General features: G+C 34.0%; 1 protein-coding gene across 1 annotated transcript; it reads left to right on the top strand.

The window, feature by feature from the left end:
- Window positions 1-28: 28 nt before the first annotated feature.
- LOC105033815 (nucleolar complex-associated protein 3) lies at window positions 29-20,800 on the top strand. Its single transcript, XM_073260642.1, is given in 15 exon segments — window positions 29-75; window positions 78-204; window positions 379-548; window positions 1,257-1,462; window positions 4,620-4,725; window positions 4,728-4,827; window positions 4,941-5,043; window positions 8,330-8,493; window positions 11,653-11,791; window positions 12,022-12,210; window positions 12,292-12,428; window positions 15,174-15,497; window positions 19,201-19,340; window positions 19,833-19,930; window positions 20,036-20,800. Coding segments are annotated over 15 exon segments (2,547 nt in total). The 5' UTR covers window positions 29-50; the 3' UTR covers window positions 20,555-20,800.
- Window positions 20,801-22,247: the final 1,447 nt, after the last annotated feature.

Raw genomic sequence — 22,247 nt, 5'->3', positions numbered from 1 at the left:
TTTTTCTTTCTTTTGTCGTGGTAGAATCTATTTTGTCGTGGAAGAATCTAATGGGGAAGAAGAAGAAGGTGATACTTCTCCCCAGCTTCCTCAGGAGGTTGCCGACGATGAGGTTGAAGTATCCGACGAGGATGTCGATTTCGTGAGAGAGAATCTGAAATATGCTAAATTTCTCACCAAATTGGACACAAACTCAATCAACCGGTACAAAAAGTTTCTTGACATCGGAAGTTTTATTATCTTCATCTGATTAATTTTACAGATGCAAAATTGGATTTTTATTGCGGATTCATATCAAAATCGGTTTTTTTCAGATGACACTGAATTTCCTCGTTATTTTGTTTCATTATGTTTTCATTTTTGAATTTGGTGTTGAAGACATGTTACGCGAGTCGCTGATCATAAGGAGGATGAACTGGAAGCTCTTTATGAGAAGCGGAATAGAAAAGCTGCTATCCTGAAATCCAAGGAGGAAGATGAGCACTGCATGGATCCTGTTGATGCTCTTCCAATTAAAACATTAGATGGAGAGTTGCAATACAAGATGGGTAACCACTAACCCCCTTTCTGCTCTGCCTGTAATATATTCCAACCTGTATTTTTGAAGACATGAACTCTATTGATTTATATGAACTTGTTACATATTTTTTGGTTAAGCATGGATATTGTGGTCTTGCAAAGTGCTTAAGCTTGGTTGGTAACATTGGGAAGTTAATGTAATTATCTCTGCTATTTGCATCAGTGGCATAATTTATTTATTTGCTGAGAAATGTAGATAGTTGTGTAACTAAACTGACAAGAACCTATTTGAGTTAGCAATGGTCTATCTGTTTAATTTCTTCATCTTTTTTCAAGGTCAACATCTATTTAATCATTTCAGTTAGCAAACATAGGAAGAAGTGGATGCTGTCTTTAATGAAAAAGTTCTTGTGGGATTAGTTGGGTAGTTGGATGACTAGTAAATAAATTCATTTTGCTAAAAATTCGCTAACAGTTTTTTTTTTTACCTTAAATAAAATATGCTCAATGTCTTCTCATAGTTCAGATAAAATCCTTTACAAATTTGAAAAAGAACAAGTGCGTGTGCATGTGTTTCTTTTATTTTTAAATATTGAATATTTGAGCAGTTCTCCATTTAGCTGACTTCTGCCAATCAGTTCTATTAACCTGTGTATTTTTATATTTTGATGTGGTGTTTCATGCAATGAATACTCTCAGCATTGCTACTTTACTGACACTTGTAGCATGAACTGCAGCCAAAGGTTTAAGATCTGAAGACATACCCAATGAAAATGAATCTGCATCTTGGATGAAAGATGGTAAGAAAGATGCTGATGTAGTAAAGCTTACAAAAGCAGAACGAAGGCTAAAGATGAAGAAAAGCAGAAAGGAAGCTAAGAAACTAGTGGAGGAGGAAGCAAAAGTTGATGCTTCAAAAGAAAAACTACACTCAGAAGTGCTGGTACATGACCTTATAGGCTATCGTTGTCAGTTTATGAAACATTTACCTTCTGTATTTGATGATCCACTGCTTGATTTGCCTCCATTTGTAAAATATGAAAAGACCATATTGCTTTGCTCTTTTCTTTAAATTTCATGCTAAGTATCATTGGACAATTCTCTGTATGAGTTTGAATAATTGGACTCTTTTCTTTGTTTTTTCGGCCAAAAATTAATGCTCCTATTTTTAACTATTATGAACATTATTAATGTGTTGAAAAATTTAGAATTACTGTGATGAATATTGACATCTCAAATTACCTAGATCACATTAGTCATCACCAAGCGATACTAAAACTTTTAGAAAAATATGTAGAACAGTGCTTGATGATTTTTTTCCATGCTTAAGAGTCCCTTTGTTTATCAAATAGACATACACATCCACTTTATTTTTGGAACTATTTGACTCAAGCTCACAAGCTTCAAGTAGATCATCAGAAGGGATTGTTGGTGGATCGATTTAACTTTTCTATATGCATGTGAGATCATAGAAATTTTGTTGATTTGTAGACCTCATGCTTTATATAGACTTGCTTATTATTGAGATGTTGGAATTGGGTTGAAAGACTTTAAGAGTTCAAATATGATTGAATATTTGCATTAGATAGGAGGTGCTAGAAATTCATGCTAATTTATGTTTTATGGAAAATTTTGATATGTTTTAATTGAAATACTATTCTAAGACCAACTTGAAATTTGAAGTGGAATTTTATTGGGTGAGTAAAAGATAGTATCAGTAACAAGAAATTTTCACTTTGCGAATCAAGGATAAGTTGTGATGACAAGAAATGTATGATCAAGCAACTGCTGTTTTGGAATTCCTTGAAAAGCATTTGCCATTCTAAAAGCATCTCTTAAAAGAATAGGTTATAATGAGTGATGACATGATTTATAATCAAAGTAGCAGTATGTGACTTGTCTGTTTGGAAGTTTTCTGGCTGTGCATAATAAATGACATGCAAAGGTGCCATCAGTAATGCTATATTGGACAATTGCTTACTAACTGGCAGGCAATGATTTGACAGACAACCAGGAGCAGTTCTAGATACACAGGCATGGTTTCCAATCTACACTAGCCATTGTAGTCAATATTTTTGATGAGGCAGGTTCTTGAATGCCAAGTTCCTGGAGCTTCTGTCTAGCTACAATATTTGATCTGTTCAGTTTATTGTGTGTGATCTTTATTATTGTGATTAGTCGAGCCTTTAAAAATATTTGCATATTGTAACTTGTATTACCATATGGTATTTGACATTGTATGAATTGAAAGATATACAAATAATGGAAATAATATTTCTATGGTCCATAGCTTCCTGTGGGCTGTATGTAACCATTTTGGTGGCATGATACTTCAATACTTTTACAGAGAATAGGTGGCCTCTGCCTGTTATAAGCTTGAGCATCCAACCAAGAATATCCCTCATATTTCTCTTAAAAAATACATTAATTACTCCATTAACTTCCTTGCCTCCATTAACTAACATTTGTGCTCTCCCTCTATCTGCATTCCCTATTAAATTGGACCCCCTCCTAAATTGATTGGACTCTTATCTCTTTCTCTAGTTTGCCTTCCAAATATATTGAACTCCTTGATTGGACTTCTAAACAGATTTGTCTCTATCACTTGCTCTATTTTCTCTCATCTTTAGATGTGCATTGCACATGCCTGGTTACTAGTTAGGATATAATCTTCGGTCATATTCTGTGAACTCATGTCATGAAGTGCATTACCTGGAGCAGCCTGGCCAAAGAATTAACTGTTTTTTGAATTTTTTAACCACAACTCGGACTTTGCAAATCGCTTTTTATGAGTAGCTTATGAAGTGGCACATAGACATTAAGTAAAGTTGGAATTCTAATGTTGTTAGGTGGTCTAATTCTCTAGCAGACTTGTGGCTTGCTATCTAGATAAAGTGGTGCATAAACCATCTTTTCTGTTGTAACAATCATGTTCAGGTTTGCTGTATCGATTGACACCATTTGTACCAAAAATGTAGTCTCATACCATACCGACACTTGGTACATCTTGCCGTCTCGTATCGCATTGTGTACCGACACCGTAATAGGATGGTACCGGTATGGGGTCTGGTACTGATACAATGAACCTTGATCATGTTAGTGTTGGGTTCTCTTTTCTCCCATTCATTACTGTCTATTAAGTTATTATAATCACTGACCAACTTCTGCAAAAATGGAAGAAAAAAGAAAAAGGAATAATGTTATCAAGTTTTTGAAAGATGTTGGTCACTGTCAGCTTCTCTAAAGCTAGCTCACTTAAAATCATTTCCTTCACTGTTTAGTGATATGGTAAAAATGCACTTCTAACACGTGATTTGATATAAATAGCATGTGTGGTTATAGTTTTCTGTGATTTGATCTACATTTTTTGCTGTATAACTCGTGATACTTGTTACTCCAGCCTGACACTCATCTGTTACTAAACTTATGTTATTGGTGAGGATGGAGGAAACCCATAGTACATGATAAAGTTGTCAACATAGCATGTTCAGGTTTCCCCATAAATTTGGATTTTTTTTTTTTACAATCTCTCAGATATGCTGCTGTTGTATAATGGTGATGATGGCGATAATATCATTAATACCATTGCTTAGGGATGTTTTAGCTTACTAATTGGTCATTTTAAAAAGTGTTTTTTTCAAATGACCATTGCATCTAGTGTTGTTATGAAAAGTCAATTTGACCTTAGAAGCTTGCTGATTTACTCAGCATAAATGGGATTATTTAGATGTATGTTATATCATGTTTTCCTCTATCTGTGTAGATGATTTTGGCTCTTCTATCACTGCCTTTTGATCATATCATAACCCCTTTTTGAATGTCAGATCATATCGATTAGTTCAACTAGAACAGTAACATAATATTCTGTTATTACACCATCCTCCCGCAATTTATGGAACACGGGAGAGTTGTGACAATAATTGAAGATGATCTACCCTTTTGTTCCTGTCTTCACCTTTTCTTTACATGGACAGATGTATATACACACAAATATATACATGCATGCTAACCACTCATTGAACTCTGATATCATGGATGTATATACACACAAATGCATACATGTATACTAATTACTCATTGAACTCTGATATCATCTGCAGGCTAAGGTGGAGGAGGACCTTTCAGCTGAAGAGTTATTTGCAAAGAAGAAAATTAGACTGGCAGAAGTTGGGATGGCATTGATTGAAAATCCTGAGGCAAATATTAAGTCCTTAAGGAGTTGTTGCAGATTTGTGATGATGAAGACCATAACATAGTCAAGCTTGGCTTGATGTCTCTACTGGCTGTTTTCAAAGACATCATTCCTGGGTATTCTCTACAAATTTCTGGATTCTTCCCCTTCTAAATAAAACTGGCCTTCAAAGTGTATGCATATGTTCAATGAAGCACTTTCTTCGTTCAACATGTTTCTGTCTCTACAGCTATCGTATCAGGTTACCAACTGAAAAGGAGCTGGAGATGACAGTTTCAAAAGCAGTACAGCAAACACGGTTCTATGAGTCTACACTTCTACGCTCATACAAGGTTCTCTCTTTTTCTCTATTCTATGACTATAACATATTTTTGCCAGGCATCAAGCTTTCCTTTTTCATTTTTGAACCATTGCCATTCATTTTTTTTTCTCAGTATCTTTTTCTGATGGATCACAGCTAGGACCCTTGTTTTGCATCAAACCACAAGAAGAGTAAGAGTATGGAGAGCAAAATTCATGACATAGGAATTAAACTTTCCTAATTTGCTTTGGTGGATTAGTCTTGCTTATGCAAGGAGTGTTGGAGCATGATACAATGGTAACACCAACAATAGCCTATTTGCTAATGAGATCATCCTCTTCATAGCAACTACAAGAATCAGGAAAATATGCAATCACTCCATGCTCATCATTCAGATGATTGCTCATATAAGCTTGTTGAAATGCATTTCTAACTAAACAAAGTAACAATTCAAAATTTTCTACTTCATCCCAAAACACAAATTGTAATTGGTACCAAGCAGGATTTGGGAACATGCTGTATTCCCTTACACAGGATAGATGTAGAAGTAAAAAGAAGCAGTCATCCAATATCAACTTCTCCTTTAGCTCTGAGAGGATTATTTTACATATGTTCTCTTGAATATACTTTGGTCATGAGCTATGTAAATTTAGAATTATTAATTATTTCAAATCCTTATTCCTTTCTTACCATACCTTAAAATATTTCTCTCTTTGAACTTCTAGAAAGCCAAGTTGTGGATATTGATTCTTATTAGGAGACATACAAGTATAAGTATTAAGTAGTAGTATATCCTAACCCAGGATAATTGTAGAAGTCAAAAGGCAGTGATTAAATTTTATGTTTCACCCTATCACTGAAAGATTATTATACATAAGTTCTCTAGACTCTACTTTGTCATGAATTAATGACATCTAGAATTTTATAATGATCAACTCTATATTTCTTCCATTTTTCCTTACCATACTTCATTAAAATTTTCGTTGAACATGAAGGAAGCCAAGTTGAGGATCTTAGTTCCTTCTAGCAGATATCAGAGAATTGGTTCCATGATGAGTAGAGAACCATTCTGATGCCTATTCTTCAGTACAAGGTTCAAAGATTTAACGTTGCACCTAACATAATGCACTCCACTTCTATTTTGTGCAGATTCAGTGGGTAAATTTGGTCGATTGTTCAGTCCTTTTAGTTGACTAACTAAGTTGTGGCCACAATTTTTGTATTTCTTAAATCTGTGGTTTTTATTATCTGAAAATCCTTCCTTTAGCTAACTGGTTTTTGTCCTAATACTGAATAAGGAAATTTAGCTCTACAGGCATAATTAGATGACTCTACAGTCATGATTAGATGAAGTGTTCTTCTTAATGGGATAAATGGTACTGAAGCAACTAATTACCTGAACTAGTTATTTCCTTAGTCTTCCATTATGAATTCCAACCCATAATCAATATAGTGTTGGATCTAGATTCATATCTAGGAGATCATATGTATCCAGTTACTCATTTGGGTCATGATCCTGGAAATTGATTACCTACTAATCTTTATTAATATCCATAGGTTGATAATTAGGTCTGTCATGATATCATTAAAGTTTTTCCTTATCAAATGGTGTGCCTTTTGGTTCAAGGTCAAATACAAGTTTAAAACTTTAATATCGGCAATTGAAGTTATATAGCATGAGGGCTTTGTACTGCTACAAACCCTGCTCGCAGTCATTGTTTCAAATGCCTGCCATTATATGATGCCTGGATAGTAGCAGCACCTGGCTTAGGTTGGCCACCTGTTAATTGCCCAAGTGACTGCCCTTAACAACAGTGCTTCAGATTTTTGTCTTTTTAGACAAAAAGCCCAAACTTGACTTGCTTATATAAATAATTTTAGTTGTGGTTTTGACTGCATTTGATTAAGTTTGTTTTATGTATCAACCACATAAATGTAGTAGAGATTTCACCTTTTGGAATAATAATCTTTGAGTATAAGTATATGAACAACGAATCTGGTCTTTTGTACTCTACTCATGGAATCTATGTTGGATAGTTCCTTGTTTACTAGTGGAATCTAATAATAACAATGTATAAAGCTTCGTCTATTTATGGACATTGAGCTAAATCTTGCTTTTCAAGATTAGGATTTAGAATTTAGGAGGAAATTTGAAGTTTGTTGGATGAATCATCGTGAACACATGCTACAAAGTTGGAGGACGCTTTAACATAAAGAAATGTGTTAAAAGGATGGTATCCCAATGCATATAATTTAAAGTAGGTGATGGAACTCATATCCCATATCAGGAGAATGAAAAGTTGATCTTTTAGATCTCTTTCAGGTCACTGTAAGTTGTAATGAAAAAAACTGGTCCTCTACTGATACATGCTGAAAATTGAATATGTTGATCAATGAGAGATTGTAATGGAAAAATATTGTGCATTGGGCTTCTCAGAAATATATGCTTTTGATGGAGCTTTTGGTTCCCAAAAGGCTTAGCAAATAGCACAGAAATTTATATATTCACTTATGTCAACAACTTTGTTTCATCCCTTTACTCTTTGATGGACGCTGTCCAGTTGTTCCATAGAAGGGTAGATGCTCGATGTGGAAGTCTTCTAAATGCATTTCTGTTTGCCCTTATAAATGGAAGACGTGACACTTTTATAAGTTACTCCAACATTTGATGTTTTTTAAGACTGAATGGTGCGCATCCAATTTAAGAGATCCACTGAATTGTTCATCCTTTTTTTGATAGAAAATCTCAATGCTAAGCATGAATGATTAGTAAATCAGTGATTATCCTGATTGATGGTTATCATATTGCTGGTATATTAAAAATGTTCCTCATAGGTGTTGGTTATTGGAGGCTTTTGTGGTGTAAAGTAATTTAAAGAATCGATGTTAGGAAGCAGCTCCATATTACAAGCTAAAGCTTCTGTGCTTGTGAATCTACCGTACAGGCAATGCAACATGATTTCTTGGGTGCATTATATAAATGTATGCATATGGTATGGTACTTTCTATAGTTGTTGCCATCACATGGTTAGCGTATGACTACTAGCTAATGTGGAGCAGAAAATGAATGAAGTTATAAAAAACAGTCTCAGCTTTGACTATGTGGTTTATGAGCTCTGCATCGCATCCATATAATAACATGCACAATGTCTATTTCATCGCATGGAAATCACATATGATGCATTTAGGGTTACGTAATCTTATGTTGCAGGCATTGTACCTATATATTATTTATTATTGGACAATTTTATATTTGGTCATTGTTTTGTGATTCTACAGTTGCATGACAACTTTTGTGAATGTTATATATGTTCCAGGCATATCTTCAAAAACTGATAACCTTGGATAAGCAGCCTACATTTCACCATGTTGCTGTCCGTTGCATGTGTAGTCTTCTAGATGCTGTACCACATTTCAACTTTCGTGAGAGCTTATCAGCTAATGTCATCAAGAATATAAGCTCCTCGGATGATGTCGTAAGGTTCTCATACGTTTACATACTATATCATTTGTTCTTTTGTGAGTCTTCCAGGGCCTTAAATAAGATAATAGTTGGAGTTGTTTCTCTTTATTAACAGGAGTAATGCTAGGATTGTGGGGTGGGAGACATTCAACTTATTCAAAATTGCATATTTATCTAATAAAATTGTAATAATGTTAATTCAAAATTTTTTATGTAATTGAATTTGAATGCATCTTTAGTAAAGGTGTGTACGAATTCTTTCATACAATTAAATTTGGATGCAAAATTCTCCAAGAAAAGACTTTTGAATGAAGAAACAACAATTTTCATGGTTAAAAAAATGACACCTGGATCATAAATTAGGAATTAATTGTTTTTTTTATATGTCCATACAATGTTGTAATTTTATTGAATCCATATCTATTTTATGATATCAAATATAATCAGCATGAGGTACACTTTTCAATTTTATTAAGAACTGAAAAGGATGTTTCTTTAACATATATATCTCAAAAATGTAGGGAACTAGGCTGACTTCTGTTTTCTACAATATGTTAACTTAAGTTAGTTGGTGTAACAAAATGTGACTCTTGCATCATGAGTTCATCAAACTCTAGAATATCAACTAAGGATTGTTTGTAAAAGAACACTTGACATATTGCTAAATAAAGCTCCATGCTTTTGATCCAAAAGGAAAAAAACCTAACTAAAAAGTGTTAATTAAGGGAAAAAAACATGAGCATGAAGCAAGCATCTATATAATAATAGCAAAGCGATACGTGGATATTAGGGGTGGTATTTGTATTGCACATAAGATTATAGGATAATCTCTTGCGATGCCATGTTCAAGTTTTATTTTTTATTTTTTATATTTTTTAAATAAGAAATAAAAGCATGAATAGTATGGTAAAAAAGATAAAGAATATTTTAAATCTATATCTATATAATAATAGTAAAGTGATACACGGGTATTAGGGGTAGTATTCTGTGTTGACACGTAAGATTATAGGATAATCTTCCGCAACACCATGTGTCAAGTTTTATTTTTTTATTTTTTATATTTTTAAATAAGAAATAAAAGCACAAATAGTATGATAAAAAAATAATCTATATAATAATAGTAAAGTGATACACGAGTATTAGGAGTGGTATTCCGTGTTGACACGTAAGATTATAAGATAATCTCCCGCAACGTCATGTGCCAAGTTGTATTTTTTTTTTTAAATAAGAATTAAAAGCACGAATAGTATGATAAAAAATAAAGAATATTTTAAATCTATATAATAATAGTAAAGCGATACACGGGTATTAGGGATGGCATTCCATATTGATACGTAAGATTATAGGATAATCTCCCGCAATGCACGTGTCAAGTTTTATTTTTTATATTTTTTAAAATAAAAAATATAAATATAAATAGTATCTATATAATCTATATCTATATAATAATGGTAAAGCGATACACAGATATTAGGGATGGTATTTCGTGTTAACAGTAAGATTATAGGATAATCTCCCGCAATGTCACATGTCAAGTTTAGAAGTCACCACTTCGGAGAAGGACGTAACTTTTCAAAATGCAAAGGAATCTCGAACCCCTGTGTCCCCATGCAACCTCCATCTCTTTATAGGATTCTGTATGCGTGAATCTTTCCTATGTTTTCCCTCGTTCCTTCGATCTCTTTCTGTCTCCTAGGTTAGGATTGAAGGGTTTCAGAGGGAGAGATGGGAGGAGCAATGAGAACCGCTGCAAAGGCTGTTGTAGTCGATGGCTATCGGACATCATGGATGTGGCATCGACAGCCTGAAAGGCTTCCAGTCTGTCCACAGCCACCATTGCCGCCGCGGCAACGGCGGCCGAGGGGGCACCATTGGGCTATTTATCTGTATTGCATCCTTCAATCTATTTTTTTTTTAAAAAAAAATTACAAGCCAAATGCACCATCCTTTACAACCCTCATTTTCACTCTCTATAGTATTAAATTTAGAAATAAAAAGACTTTCTCTTTCTCTGCTATCAACAGAAGAATTCGATCGAAAAAATCAATAAAAAAAGAAAAACAAAGAATATTGCAATGGTTCTTTATAGAATGTATTCTACAAACCTACCTTATAGCATTCTTGATTTTTGGATTTACTAACATTAATAGCAAAAAAAAATATATCATTATTATCAATTAAACCCCCGCAATGCAGGGGTTAAGTGCTAGTTTTCTTTTATAAAATATTATTGCTGTAGGGATGAATGCACTCATCTTCCAATAGCGAAAGTCTAATATAGGAACTTGGAGAGGTAAGAGGTGAGTCGTGAACTGTGAACAAAAACCAATGAGGAGGGAAGCCAGCTGTGAATAGAGTATTTCAGAGCGAGAGAGAGAGAGATGTTCCTAATTGAGATTTGAGAAGGCCAAAGATAGGAGAGCCACACTGATAGGATTTCTGTTGGTTATTATCCACTTTTTTATTTAAACTTATTTGTTAAGTAAAAAATGAATAGGATTCGATATGTTGTTAATTAGTATTTGCCAAGGGAAATAAATTCAAGACAGGAAGGCAGTGTATATTATATAATTGTGTATCATAAATTTAGATTCTCAGATGTCCATGTTACAATATCTCATACTATTGAAATGCTTAATAATTTGTATGCTGCTGAAAACAAGCTTAGACTGCAGGGTACCTTGTATATTATCTTACAGAAAAATTAGCAATAAAAATTAAGATTTTGGACCATATAAAGTGATTTTCTGTTCAGACACGATGATGAAAATCTCATCGGAAGCACATTGAGTTCAATGTCATCATGATGATCATATCAAATGTCCTTATTATTGTCTTGACCATGAGCATACATACATACATACATACATACATATATAATATATTCAATTGGAAGTTCCAGATGCATCTCCTTGATTGCACTTTCATGGTTATACAGCTGGCATAACTGTTGCAAGTGCTATATAGACTAACTTGAACCTCTTTGCCGTCACATTTTAGAACATGATCTTGTCCAAAATCTTGGCTTGGAGAAGAAGCATGATTGCTTATTGGTGATGAAAATGGCTAGAAGCTCACGTATCTTTCTGATTGTGGCTTATTGGAGGAATAATGTTGTCAATATGTTGGGAGCAGTTAAGACATTTGATTTTTTTTTATTTTTCTTTTCTTTCATAGGAAACTCTGTTGTGAAGCGATAAGGTCACTTTTCATCAATGAGGGAAAGCATGGTGGTCAAGCAACTCTGGAAGCTGTTCGATTGATTGCTGATCATGTGAAGTTCCATAGTTGCCAACTTCATCCCGACAGTATAGACGTATGTTTTTATAATCCCAACTTTTATTTATAAATTTAGACAGCTTTCCTGTTTTCAGTTTCATTTTACCTAAAGCTAATTGTATTTGGAGGAATTTTCCTCAGAACTGTTGGCTGTGAACTTCTGAGTCATGAATATGTATATTTTGCATGTCCTCTGGAGGTATAGAAGATGTCTGTTTTTTATGCTTCCTGTCTATTGTCTTATATGTCTTTTTTATGATTTGCTAGGTCTTTTTATCCTTGACATTTGATGAAGATCTTGGAAAATCTGAAAGTAAGGAGGAAAAGGTGAAACCCAAGAAAAAAAAGCGTTGGCTGAATCAAGAGGGCTCAAATGAAGTGCAAGGGAGTGATAGAAAGAAAGGGAGTGATAGAAAGAAAGTCAGGCAGGAATTAATGGTGAAAACGAGAGAAGAGGTGCCTTACAACAATCCACTTCTTAAATTTTTCAATGTGTTGATTTGTTATACTAATTTAAGAACCTTATTTTCTCTGCAGGTCAATGCAGATTTTAAGGCTGTTTCATTTGCTCCAGACTCAGAAGAGCGACGAAGGATGCAATCAGAAACACTTTCTGCTGTTTTTGAGACATATTTCCGTATTTTGAAACATAGCATGGATCCTTCCCTCTCAAGGTGTGCTTCATACTGGAGAAAAATTGAGCTGTTTTACTCTACACCACAGAAAGGGTGGCCAATATAGTTACTTGAATATTGAGCTTTATGATAATCAAAAAAGACTTATCATTATCAAGAAAATAAAGAAAATTAAAGCTAGAAATGAAAAGTTCAGCTGAAATATGTTAAATATTCACTGAAATCATGCTAAATATTCACTGAAATAATTCTATCATGCTTGGGTTTAGAAACCTTTTGGGGGGTTAAACCTGATCCTGGTACTTGTTCTTGCTCTAGCTTGTGGATGCTCACAAGTTCCCAGAAGCTCATCTGCTACCTAGATTCGCCATGAATCTGTCCAAGTTAACTATCTAGTGTAATAAATTCGTTCTGCATTTTTATTTTCCCATTTATAAAGAAATATAATGTTAAATTGTTAATAAGACATAACCAAGTTAGCTTTTGTATGAGACGATTGTAATTTGTTCCATTGTTGTTTCAGCACTCCTACCTTCCTGTATTGCAGGTGGTCCTCTCCTGCATTCAATTGTGTACTGTTCTTGTTCTTGTTTCTTTTAGCTGCATATGCAACATTAAGTGGGTTACCTCAAGTTTGTCATTATGATTAGTCATCCTTCGTAATAACTCAAGCATTATTTGGAGGTACAAATTCTCATCATCTTGCCCTTGCTGCATTGAAGTGAGTATGAGAGTTGGATCTGTCTTACATGGGGAGAGCAAGAAGATACTCGTGTACTTGCATCTGCAAAATATATCCTGTCAATAATTGATTAACAACCCTTACTAATTGGGTTGGCTTTATAAACCATGGCATGGTCCAGAAATTTATGCAACAGTTTAGAACTCGGCTCTCTAAATGTCTGTCAAATTCCTAACCAGGCATATCTTAGAGCTGGCGAAGGGCCTGTCCTTAAACCTAGAAGGCCAGTAAGTGGATAGGGTAGCTATCAAATTTGATTATGCTGTTCAAAATCATGTAATCAATGAGCAACCTCCAAGGTTCCCCTTGCAGAAGGAAGGAGTTTCAAAGTAGGAAATTTTAGCCATCTGTAAAGATCTATCTAAAAAACTAAAGTATTTACATTGAAAAATGGAAAAAAAAAAAACTTCTATTTTTATTAAAAAAGGAAAAAAAACTTGATTGATATCTTTATTTTGCTAAGCCTATTGTTATCTTCGTGGCTGTTATTTGATTTGGTGCTTGCATGATATATAACTTTGTTGTGATTGCTCCTTACATTTTGGTTATATCAAAAATTTTAGAAGTTTTTAGTTGTAATGTAACTTTCCATGATTTTGGCTTGCCTTTCGCATTATGGCTTGCCTTTTGCTTTTCGTGAGTGGAAAGGTGTAGAGTCTGTAATAGTGTATCTTAAAACTACAATACACTTCACACACTACAGAATCTCTATTTTTGGACTGTTAAAGGAGTAAATATAATCTCTTCTTGACAGTAGGATTAATTATAATTGATCTTCATTTTTTGGACTTGAATGTCATTCGATCAACAGTGTTGGTGTTAAATGCTTGACGATATACCACATGGATGCTAATTCCCCCAAACCTTAGGTCCATGCATTAGGAATGATCATATTAGAATAAAAAACTATGTGATTCTGTTTGTGATTAACTTGACAGTATAATGTGATGTTGTTTTTCCATTTTCATTTCTTTAACCTTGGAAACTAAATGACATTATCACTAGAAATGATTATCTAGTATGATATAATCTGATGAATGGAAGTGAGACCATTTGGTATGCTGATATTTAATTACTAGTTACAACAAAATGAAAAACGAAATGTATTGAAAAAGGCAATAAAATTAAGGGCCTACTTGGTATCATTTTATTTCTTGTTTCCAATTATTTTTAACAGAAAAATCGTAGTAACCGAGATAAAAAACACATTGATGCTATTGTTTTCATTTTGATTTTTCAAAAATTACTTTTATTATGTCTAGAAGAAATGAGAGTAAGAAATCCTTACTTTTGGTATTTCCAAAACAAGTAATTTATTTTTCTTACTAACAAAAACACCACCATTGTTTTGCCTCCACCGACGTTGCCACCACTGCTGCCTCCACCTCAACCAGTATGATTACCTTAACAATATCACTGCCATCATCATCGCTGCCTCTATCATGTTGCTAGTGCCGAGCCACCACCATTGCAATTGCTGCTACACCACCATTTGCAGAATCATTGCCACATCTACTACATAGTGGGCTCGCCATTAGCATCACCACCATCATCTTCATCACATCATTGTTGGTGCATCTACCTAATTATTGCTAGTAAAAACAAGGAATATTCACTTGCAATAATAGATGCTTATCTTTTGTGCTCAAACTATCTGTTTGTTTAGTATTTATGTTTTCCTGAACTTCAATCCTTACCAGATCTCTGTTTCATACCTTCTTGGTTGCTAAAACCATTTCTGGTAAGAAAATTTTCAGATATAATCAAAAGCACGAGTGGCTGTGTCTTGTCATTAGGCCTTTTTCTCCTTCACTATATAAAGATTACTTTTGTGTAAGCTTTATTTTTCTTTGTTCATGATTTCCTTGATTTTCTTTTTGGTTATGCTAGATGGACAGTTTTGAGACTAAAATTTAATTCTTCATTTTTGTTACTCCTGTCTCTATGAACTCTTATGAAGATGTGGGCTTTTATACTTTTATATTTTGTGTATTAAAATGTAACTTGTCATTTCAGAGGATTAATCTTATTTAGTTCTTCAGGTCTAAGGCCCATGCTGTTGCAGCATCTGGTGCATCTGGATCCCACCCATTACTTGCATCATGCTTGAATGGCTTGGGGAAGTTCTCGCACTTGATTGATTTAGATTTTATGGGTGATCTTATGGGGTGCCTCAAGAAGCTTGCTGGATACAGTTACTACTTTGAAGGCTCTTCATCTGAAAGTTACTTGTCTGTTTCTGAACGTCTCCAATGCTGCATAGTGGCATTTAGAGTAATGAAGAACAGCCTAGATGCACTGAATGTTGATCTGCAGGAGTTTTTTGTTCAGCTTTATAACCTTCTTTTGGAGTATAGACCTGACAGGTTTGACTCATAAACTCTCTGTGTTAGCAAAGGGTTAGCAAAGTAATAAGTAAATATAGTAGAAATGATATATGTTTTAAGCTTCATTAACATCAAATCTGTTATGTTAATTTCTTTGCTATTACCCTGGTATCTTTGCCCTCTATTAGTATTTAGTATTTGTCTGTTTGACTGATGATCATTCGCATGAAAATCGATCTAATTCCTTCTGAGGTATTGAAAAGTGGTGCCTCTAGGACCTGCTCAGCCATGTCATGGATCTTGCATCTGGCATCTCTTATGTGAAATATTTATACAACACCTGGCTTCATTGTCAAATAAATTCTTCAATGGCGATCATATTCTTTATCTCGGTATATCTTCCCAATTTGGTTTTTCTTTCATGTCTTTGCTTAAGATGCATATCACAACTATTGCACTAAGTTCAAAAAGACAGAGGCATAAGGCAAGGTGTTTAAATTCTTAATGAGTTGAGGTGCAAGCCTTATTTATTTTTTAAAATGTTTGGGCTTGTAAGAAAAATATTGTGACAAACACCAAGAGAGAGACTGCAGGGGTTGTGTTTGGAGTTGGATACGGAATTTGGTACAGATCAAATAGACCCTTGCCAGAAGTGCATTGGTTCTCCATGATTAGTATATAGTGATATTTCTTATCTAAAAATGTGGCAGTAGTATGTAGGTGGTCAAAGTAGTGCATAGCGCATAAAGAGTATGCAGTCTCTTAGGCCCATCTGTGCAGTTGGTATTTAAAATATCAAAAAAAAAAAAATCATGATAGGTGAAATAATAGAAATTTAGAAGTAGTTCAATAAAGACAGAGTCAAAATAAGATGATATATATGAGGTATAGGGCCACATCTCTGGGGCTTGGGCTCATGCAGATGCAGGCCACTTGGTAGCCGACCATGCAACTTGTCTGCATACAAAAGCAGATTAGAACGATGTGGCTTGGTCCGGGGGGTCAGATGTGTATGAACCCACATAAATAGCAGTTCTTATCATAATTTAGAATGAGTCCATACACGATATCATGCAAAATATACAAAAAGGACCTACTTCCTTTCAATTTGGTTCTGAAAATCTCAGAACCTTGCTTGTATGCTTTCGTCATATGAGTTACTTAGAAATACATGGTTTGCATCTCGCATGAATTCTTAATATAAAACTCTTCTACAAAGAAAAGAAACCAGTGTTATGACTCTGATCAACTGAATGTCAGGATTTAGCCCTAGCCATCATTGCTGCAATTTCTTTCTAACCTGCTTCTTTGGTTAAGAATATTTTATTCCATGCATTTATCATCTTTCCACCCATGATCTCAATTGCTCCAATGATATCCAAGCTCTACTAGTCAATCCTTGCCTGAACCATTTCTTGATAATCTTTATTCTTTACATAACCATTATTAGAAGTTCTTATTCTATATTGCTCCTTTGAGCATAATCTCTGGTCCTGCATCACTTAGATGCTTACTATGAATCTATCTTCTTATACTGTCTAGCTAAAGTTGAATTATATGACCTCATTGGGACTTTATCCAGGATGAAGTTTTTTTTTTCCTCTTCACTGAATGGATAATTTGTTTATGGCACTCGTGCCATAGCTTTTATGCTTCACAAAGACTTGAAATTTTTATCTCAGGGTGCTGGATTGCATTCATATGCTGCATCTTGGGAGCCTTGTTTGGGCTATAGAAGAATTGATAATGCCTTCTTTATAAAAGGAGCTTGATTCTTCATAATATAGCAGCAATGCATGTATATTTGATATTAGAACTTGTTCTAATTGTGCTTAATATTCTGTTCAATTATCAAGTGGAATATCGGAGGGTGATGTATGAATACATCCCCATTTGTGTCACATACTTAGTTGCCAGAAAAAATGCCAATTACAATTAATTTTATGTATTTCTGGAGTGCTAAAAAATTTTTATGTTCTTTACTTTTTATCTACATGTCACTCTTTTATTTTTTATCTCTTTCTTGTTATGTACCATGTTTCTTTTTTTTTTTGTTGTTGGTTTGTTTCTTCCATACCACATTAGTTATATGACTAATTATTAGTTCTGTTGGTAGTTAATCACTTCATTTTGCTGTTGCTTTTCTCAATTCACATTAATAAAAACAGGTTAGCAGAATTTATCACTCTCTCTGCTCCAGAATCCTGCTCTTAGTTCTACACATACTTCATAGTGCTTCCAGCCTTGTTTTATGAAACATATTTTACATTAACAATCCTGAAATTACTGAAAATTTATTTTTTTACCATTCTATAATTTCTTAGACTGTAATTTATAAAAAGGAGTTAGAAATGAGTAGATTTATATTATTTATGTAATTTGTATATTTTTGTTCTGAGTGAACATAGCTTCCACTATGAAGTGCATGAATTGCTCCTATGTTTAGACTTTAGACTACTTGAAACCACATTATACCCAAGTCTTTCATCACCTTATTAAGATTTAAACACCACAAAGACCACAAATACACTGTAGTTCGTTTTAGTATTAGCTCAAGTTACCTCAACCTACCATCCCAAGTCATTTTGGGATAGTAAATCTGGAATTTGTGGGTAAGGCTATAAAGTGATGCATAATTGTCATGTACAAAAGACACAAGTCAGTGGTGTAATTTTTTGCCTTATGTGTAAATCATTTTAGTAGGGGCACATCATGCTATTATTTTTTCAAAATCTGTGGAGCTAGGAGGGTGTTATTATTTTGAATGCTCTTGATTGTTTTGGACTTGAATGTCATACTTGTATATACTTATATTTTTATTTTACAATCCAAGTGTATTAAGACTTGATGATACTTAACATATTTTGCTATTTTTTTATCTGATATTATTTTCTGATACATCTGAATCAAGTGCATATAGTCAGTGCGCTCATCATCATAGTCATCATCATACTTACGAAGTTCAGTATGATATCCAAGTCCAAAAGACAAATTTCTTTGCTCTTTCTTGACATACATTGAAACAACTTGTTTTGAATTTCTCTTCATGAATAGGAAGACCATGAAGCTTATGCCTTGCAGATTGAGGTGGATGTTGGGCGTATCTGAGAGTATGAAATATTGACCTTAAACCTCCTTATTTTAGCTAGTTGTGATATAGTTTTGTATATCCATAACCATCCCTCCCAATGGTTGGCTTAATGGATTCTCATTCACTTAATATGTTTTATATAGTTATTTATTGGGTCAATTGATATCCAAGTGGTTTGGTATTCTTTTGCTTCTCTTAAGAAATATATCTTAAGCTATAATGGATTTAGTTAGCCCATTGCCATGAGATTTGCAGGAGCTCTCTAACAGTCTTCTCTTAGTGGTAGGTAAGTAGAACAAGTATGGAACGAGAGTACAGAAATTTGTATTGGCCTGTGCATAACCATCTCATGCTATTCCATTTGTCTTTCTTCATGATATTTCAATCACTTAAATTTTTCTTTTTTCATCATCATGCATTTTTGGTTGGTCCATTAAACTTGGTAATTATTCCATCTAGGTGATCTCAACTTCCAGTGGCTTTGTCTTTATTCATACTTTTGGAAATTGAGTTTCATCTCAGGATTATTCTTTACATTATGCATTTAACACTACACGTATTTTTTTTAAGCATACTATGCCAGAATTGTGGAATATGCTTGAAATATGTAAGTTAGCTGGGAAGATTCAACTAGTTATTCTGTGCTAGCAGGGATCGGGGTGAGGTGTTGGCTGAAGCTTTAAAAACAATGCTATGGGAAGGAAAACAACATGATATGCATAGAGCTGCTGCTTTCGTAAAACGGCTGGCCACTTTTTCTTTGTCCTTTGGTTCTGCGGAGGCTATGGCAGGTTGCTCTTCTTTTTAATATCTCTTATTTGGTGAGATCTTTTAGCGTTATTATAATGTTTTCACCTTTCTTTGCATGTGACAATCAGGTGATGTTTTTAGAGAAACAAATGTTTTGGGGGAGTTGTTATACTTCCTGCAGAGTTTTATGTGAATAATATAATCCATGTCGCTAGGTTTCCAAGCTTTGAAGTGACATGATAAACTGATTCAGTTAATGATATTTTTCTGAGACTTTGCTCTTCTCTGAATTATACTTACTGTTTTGTTCTTCCACTTGCTATTGAATTAAGAGCAGGAGATCCTATTTTTGTTAAAAGATTCATAATTCTCCTAGGTTTCACCCCTATCATTCTTGTTGGCATTTAATAGTACCTGGCAAGCAGACATTCGGAAGTAGAAATTTTATGCCTCTTTCTAAAATTACAATCTAAACGTCAGGTATCTGGAAGTGACCACAATCATACTAATTTACTTCTGTAATTGTAATGCAGCCTTGGTGACACTAAAACATTTACTCCAAAAGAACAGCAAGTGCCGTAATTTGTTGGAGAATGATGCTGGTGGTGGTTCGCTCTCCGGTTTAGTAGTGGTAACACCTATGCCCTCTTCACAAATATCTGCTTTCTTCCATCTTTTACTCTCTCTCTCTCTCTCTCTCTCTCTCTCACCCTGCTGCGGTGCTGCCCACATACAGAAGTATCAACCAGAGGCTACAGACCCGAACCTGAGTGGTGCTCTCGCTTCAGTTCTATGGGAGCTTAGTCTTCTGGCAAAGCATTACAATCCCTCCATCTCATCCATGGCTACTAGTATTTCAAGCATGGCAAGTATGAACCCTGCCCAGAATCAGGTTTACCTCTCCACGACGTCCCCGCCACAAGCCTTTAAAGACTCGTCAATCGAACGAGAGCTGTTCAAACCAACTGGTAAACCAGTTTCTCTAAATCGTAAAAGGACGAGGGGAAAGAATTTTGTTATCATCAGTCCTGATGAAGTTCACAAAGTGGAGAACACAATAGATGAGGAAGAGGTCAAACACAGGTTGGAAGATCATTTCATGGTGCTTAGAGACATTGCAGAAAATGAGAGACTGAGGAGAGAGTTGAATCACACTCTATCATCCATCAAGTTGTATGATGAATACAAGAGACAGAAAAAACAAAGGTATACTTCAAATGCGGCTAGAAGAAACGAGAATAGGAAGGTTAAGTGAGTCACAGTTCATTAAGTCTTGCAAATCCTTGCTGCTGCAATGTGCTCAACTTTTTGTTTTGGACTATGTAATGATTTTGAGTTTAGTTTTCTATTTATCAAATAATGACAAGCGACAGCATAGAATTTACTAAGAGAAGAGCAGGCTATTAGTAATTTCATCGCTAATATTGGGTTGTGGCAGTCGGTATCTGGACCAACCCTATATGGTTCGGTTTGGAGGAATAAAATTTGGCTTGAGATAAAAGGGTATTATGTTGATTGTGGTTATATAGATTATGGTTTTTAAATTTGAGAATCTAGTGAAAGAATTGTGGTTTCAAATCTGTCAATGAACATAATTAATATAATATAAGGTCAAACTATAAGAAAATTGTATTAGTTATTGTCTCAAAATAATATAATTTCCAAATATCTCATCAAAAAATATAATTTTCAAATAAATATATTATTTACTTGATAGCTAACTAAGCTGGTAAAGTATGATTTTAGATAGAATGATTTTGGTGTGATGGCAAGGTTGCTTTATTGTGATATCCTAGCGGTGTACCCGCATTGTATTGTGGGTTAAAATTAAAAAAAAAGATAAAAACAAATGGTAAAAATATGATAATAATTTGAAGAAATTAATAATTTTAATTAAAATTATATTATCTATCTCTTATAAAATCATGTTGGTTTTATTTTTATTTTTTTTATGCAGAATATAGATATTTAATACAAAATAAGTAGTATCATTTGATGTCATCATCTAATATATCATAAATCTTCGTACGCAAGGGATCCGTCCCTTGAATTGTAGAAAAAATATGTAGATTTTTTGTAATCATATTATCCAAATATAAAAATTTTATGATATAATAAAAATAAAAATAGAGGAAAGGGGTGCATATACAATCATCAGAATTAAAGTACCTTGATCTCATAAGAATTATTTAATAAGTATATTCAATTTTCTTAACCTTAAAAAAAAATTTTGGGTAATTTATGTTAATGAGCTTTATTCAAAAACAAGTAATCAAATTATGATAAACTTGATTCTAAAAAAGAATTATTTAATAAATATATTCAATTTTTCTATATTTCAAAAAAAAATTCTTGTCAATTTATGTTAATGAGCATTTTTTTAAAGAGATTTAATCAATTCATGCTAATTTCTAAAAAAGAATTATTTAATAAGCATACTCAATTTTTCTATTCTCTAAAAAATTTTTCTTGGTAATTTATGTTAATGAGCATTTTTTAAAAAAATTAAATCAATGTATGCTAATATGGTATAACATTCACCTTGTCAGATTTTTTTCATCAAATAAATCTAAATAAAAGCATAGCAATATATATTCATTGTAATTTTTGCATAATATAAGTATGAGGACGTCAGCACAAAACAACTATAAATATCAAGAATATGTAACCACCCGCATACAATATTTATGCTACCAGTCTCTGCATACAATTTTATGGGGGTCCCTCGGGCGTCATGAGGGCGCATGGGGTTTTTATGCGTGGCACATGCATAAATCATTTCCTGCAAATGGCCCCCTAAATAATCCTGCCTCTTTTTTCGATCCTTCCACTTCGTCGCCTACCCCAAACCCGCCCCCGGTCCCCGCCCCATCCTCGAATCTCCTCACCGCTCTGCGACCACCTGGTGGATCCACACCCGATGATCCTTCCTTGTCGGATGTCAGCCT

The sequence above is a fragment of the Elaeis guineensis genome, chromosome 7 (assembly GCF_000442705.2).
Source record: "Elaeis guineensis isolate ETL-2024a chromosome 7, EG11, whole genome shotgun sequence".
Classification (NCBI taxonomy): domain Eukaryota; kingdom Viridiplantae; phylum Streptophyta; class Magnoliopsida; order Arecales; family Arecaceae; genus Elaeis; species Elaeis guineensis.
Note: the sequence above shows the minus strand (reverse complement) of the source record. Positions and strands in the feature narration are given on the sequence as shown.